This window comes from Mytilus californianus, unplaced genomic scaffold (genome assembly GCF_021869535.1).
Source record: "Mytilus californianus isolate M0D057914Y unplaced genomic scaffold, xbMytCali1.0.p SCAF_5, whole genome shotgun sequence".
Lineage (NCBI taxonomy): Eukaryota > Metazoa > Mollusca > Bivalvia > Mytilida > Mytilidae > Mytilus > Mytilus californianus.
Window position 1 is genome coordinate 103,131,083 of NW_026262701.1, and position 4,848 is coordinate 103,135,930.

General features: G+C 31.1%; 1 protein-coding gene across 3 annotated transcripts; it reads left to right on the top strand.

The window, feature by feature from the left end:
- Positions 1-260: 260 nt before the first annotated feature.
- LOC127702164 (low-density lipoprotein receptor-related protein 12-like) lies at positions 261-4,480 on the top strand. Of its 3 annotated transcripts, none has more exons than XM_052206270.1 (5): positions 261-362; positions 1,124-1,375; positions 1,805-1,963; positions 2,303-2,529; positions 3,862-4,480. In XM_052206270.1, exons 1-5 carry the CDS (start codon positions 290-292, stop codon positions 3,946-3,948), a joined length of 798 nt encoding a protein of 265 aa, XP_052062230.1. In that variant the 5' UTR covers positions 261-289; the 3' UTR covers positions 3,949-4,480. The 3 variants fall into 3 exon arrangements, with proteins under 3 accessions (XP_052062230.1, XP_052062232.1, XP_052062231.1); XM_052206272.1 differs by having other exon boundaries at positions 4,134-4,480; XM_052206271.1 differs by having other exon boundaries at positions 3,847-3,945.
- Positions 4,481-4,848: the final 368 nt, after the last annotated feature.

The following is a 4,848-nucleotide window of genomic DNA, read 5'->3' on the forward strand; positions in this document are numbered from 1 at the left end:
CAAATTAACTTGTATTTACTTGTAGTGGAATTACATGTTTGTTACGTGTATGTGTGATAGGTAGAGGTTGACCAATTGATTTGGAATTCCAAATATACATAACATAATCATTTTAAAACATTTTATGTCATTTTGAAGTCATCTAGTCATCAGAAATCAAGCCTAAAGTGACAAAAAATATGATTAATTTAATTAATCACTGACCAAGGTATATATTAATTTAATTGATTAGTTATTAATTCATTTCGCAAAATATTTTTTCGAGGTAGAGGATATACAATCCCTAGTCATGGAACTGAAAATTTTCTTTTCAGTAGTTTTGTTATGCTTATTTTCAAGGAATATATCGGCTTTGCGTGAATGTGAGTTATTTCCTTTTATTTTTAATTTAAATTCATTTTTGAAATGGTATGGTAGTTTCTATTCATAGTCTACGCAAACAGTTATTTATAAGTAATTTTACTTGTCGCTTACAACTAATAAGGAAAAAATGAGGAAAATACAGTGTTGTACGGTAAGCTATACAAATAGCTAAAAATAAATCAAAGGTTGGGAAGAATAAGGGAGGGTTGAGTGCTCACAAACATGTTTAACCCCTCCACATTCTTCATTTACCTTTCCCAAAGTAAATTTGCATTTTTTTCTACCGTTGACACAAACGTGTACAGCGCTGGATAAAATTTAGATATTATGGAAATATGCTAAACATATTTTAAGTGTATGATAAGGACGATATAATAAACAAAATCATAGGATTTGACAATTTTTAAATGAAACAAATCCAGGGGAAATTCATGTTTCATAAAACAAGGTCTGTAATTCAGTGGTGTCTGCCTTATTTGTTTTTCGTTTATTATTTTGGGTATACATAAGGTCGTTGTTTTTTTTATAAATACTGTTTCACAGTTTGTCTTACTTGATCATTTTATGGCTTTCTATACGATATGGGGTTTGCTCATTGTTGAAGGCAGTACATTGAACTATAGTTGTTTACATCCTTTACTTTGGTCTCTGGCGGAAAAGTTGTATCCTTGGCAATCATACCACATCTCCTTATTTTTACACCAATAATTCACAAATACCTAAAAGATTTAATATTTAAAAATTTACTTATTGTTTGTAGTGTACATGGAGCAGTTGTGTAACCAGCAGATAAACTTTTTAGCTTTGAATGAAGATGCTATTCTATTGAGAGTTAGTCCACAGGCTTACAGGAGAAATCTAGACTGTATTGTTGCCATAGAACCACATCCTAATAAACAACTTTCTGTAAAACTTCAAAATTTGGATATAGATGCCCTACCCTCGGGACAGTGTACCGATGATTATTTAACATTATACGATGGGAGAACACAGGCAGCACAGTTCTTGGCAGGTAAGGAGAGAAAACATAAATGAATAGGCTTGAAAATTTATGAATAATGAACTATGGTATATAAATCATATGTATAAAATACATATAAACTCTTGATCAAAGCTGTGTATAAGTATGATTTTGTTTATTTGTTTTATGTCCAGTAGCAAATATGTCATGCTTATTCAGAACGATTTAAAAACGTGTGAATGTTGTATTCAAAGTTTTTAATTAAGAAATGGTAATACCAAATGATCAATGCATAGAGGAGACAAATAATGTACTGTAACAATATTTAGTACAGTTCGGTGAATATTTGCGCGAGGGCCTAATCACGCATCTAAATTTGGGTTACGAGAATTAATTTAATGTAATTTATATTCTTGAGTACAGACATTTATGAAGTCAGTCACACAATTTCACAAACAAGAACTGATGTTTTAATTTCAGGAGCACCCAATCAAATATGTGGGAACAGAAATGTAAGAACTATACCACTAGCAGATTCTTACACAACCCAAAGAGGGTATCTCACAGCCAGATTTCGATCGGGACCAACAAACTCTATCCACAGAGGATTTGACATGATCGTTTCAGCTTTTCATTTAGGTAATTTTATTCCTATTCAAACTGTGAATTATTTATGATTTTAACGATAAATATAATAGGCTTTTGCAAATTAAAACACACGAAAAAACTAATGATATTAAATAAAATGATGCAGGTGCTACCTGATGAGCTCCAAAGGTAATTTTGTTTTACTTGTCAGCCGCAATGTCACGTAACTCCGACTGGGTGCTAATATTAAACGTTTCTCGCATTCTGACAGATTTATAGTTAAAGTATTACTTGAATGGGTCACAGTTAACTTTCCAATAAATAAACAGGGTTAAATAAACCCGTCCGTGTATTCAAGTTTTAACTAACGCATTGATACTTTATTTTCAGCACCGTGCAAAAAAAATGAATACAAGTGTTACAACCAGAGATGTATCCCAGAAAACCTTCGTTGTTCCGGCTTTGATCACTGCGGAGACAGGACGCCAGTTTGTTTATTGACAAATGAAGCTAAGGCAGCCGTGGGAGTGACAGCAATCTTAATACTCATAGCAATTATCGTAATTGTCGCAGTTTGTGTCTGGAGAAAAAAGCGTCAAACAACGTTTAATGATAGGGTAGGTAGAACGAGATGTTAAAGGTCATAAGTCATACCACTAGGGACATCATTTTCATGATAGACAAGATTTTTTTTTTATCAACAACATACTTTTTTGTACATGAGTGTTGGAAGTGATACCCTGCATATGATTATTTATGAAATAAATTGACCGAGTGCTATTCTAATTAGGGTAATACATACCAAACAATACAATACATCAATCAAAACATGGAGAAAAAGACATTTTCTCGCTACGTTGAAGACCCATTGGTGGGGTTGTTGTCTCTTTGACACATTCCCCATTTCTATTCTCTATTCTATTCATTTGAAAATTTGAATCATTATTTTTAAATAAAAATGTCCTCTTCCACATACGTAATTTCTATTTTTGAATTTTGATTGACAACTGTGAAAATGATTCCGTATTTCTCCTAACAGATGTTTACTCCACAACCGACAGACATATACCCACTATTGGGATACCGTGGGCATGATCCGTCTATAAATTAACAGGTTAGCATTGGGTCATTAAAAATTATCTTAGTAACTAGCAAATATAATATCTCCTGGACAAATCTAAGAAGCATGCAGCTTAGAGGGAATAACACGTCTGAATATTAAACAGGATATAAAACAATTTTCGACTCCTTATAAAGTATAAACATATTTACACTAACGTTTTCTCTCTATGTAGCCGCCATGTTTTGTCTGTAAACACATCTTACTTAAGATCAAATATTTATGTCTGGGTTGATATATCTAGTTAAGTTATATATTGACGCTTATACTTAAACAACTATGATAATACTAGTTCACAGTGTACTTATATGAGTAATTTTGAATTTAGGTATTCAGCGCGTAAAATTCTACGAGATAGCAAACCAAACAAAAACAAAAATCACTAAAACAGAGTAAATGCCTGTTTTCAAGAATTATAAGTATATATTTGTTATAACTTGCATTAAAAGGAAGTGAAAAATTCAGGACTTCTAATAGCTACATAATTTTTTTTTCCTAAATTATCTCCATTTAAAAGTTTCCTGTCTAAAGGTTTTTCAAACAGTTCAAAAATAATTTGAAAACCGGTTCATGTTTTATAAAACTATTAATATTTTACCTGTAACTTTGTAAGTATTGCGGACTAAAAAAAAAACATTTTTATGTAAATATTTGTTAACGCTAGTTCAGAATTACACTACTCTTAAATACGCGCAACGGATTCAATATGGCAGATGTTTTTTTTTCAAAAGTGTCAGTCTATCTTAAAGCATTAAAACAATCAACAAGGAATTCAAGTAAGAATAAAAATACTAATAACGTAAAACCTATACAGAGTTTATCTTTTTAGGTGAAACAGCAGAAACAGAGAAGCCATTTTGAACATTCTGTCGCTGGGGAATCATTCAAAGTAAAAATGAATGGCCAAGTGCATTAACAAAAACAATCTTATACGAAATAAATCATGTCTATTTTTTTTATTATTTGTGATATTGTAAATATATGGTTGTATATATGAATCTAAGAAAATGCTACAATTTTGAACGGCAGTATGAGTGAAGATTATAATACACTGTACCATCACGTAATGTCCTTTCCAATTTGGCTTATTTTGTCTTTCAGGCTTAGAAGGTGGGAACCTTAGACGAAAAGATACAACTCAGGGGAATGTTTAAAAAGGATGCCATGCAATAGCATGTATAGATCTCAAAAACTAAAATACAAAATAAGATAAGGTTGAAAAAAAGGAATTAAATATTGCTATACATGTTGCAGCATTTTCTGAATATATGTAAAATATTGTATATGTACCAAAGTGTTTATATTTTATTTGTGTTCATACATCATGTATAATTTTGTCTGTAAAATTGTGATGTTCATGAATTTACTTCGAAAGTTTGTATAGTTTGTAAGTTTGTATGAAAGTGTGCGAAAACAGAAAAATACTAATTAAAATATTAAAAAATGAACGTTTTCAGTTTCCAAAAGTCTTTCTTATTTTTAATAAATACTGTAGAGGCTTCTTTGTACAACTAGTCTGTGAGACGTTTAAAATGATAATTGAGATATTCCTTCCTCCGACCTAGCAAGCAACGTATAAAAAAACTTTGAACAAATTATCGTGTACTTGCGACAACTCACGTAATTTTAAGATTTGTGATAAAAACGATCTTTCATTCGATGTTTCACTACATTCACAGTACCTCTATTAAAAGTTACAGTCAACGAAACATTGGCATTTAAAATATTAACGTGAAGAATTAAAAACTTCAATTTTTATCGAAAAAAAATCTATTTCCATGTCTACTGGCCAGTTGTAGGAGAAATCTCTTTACAC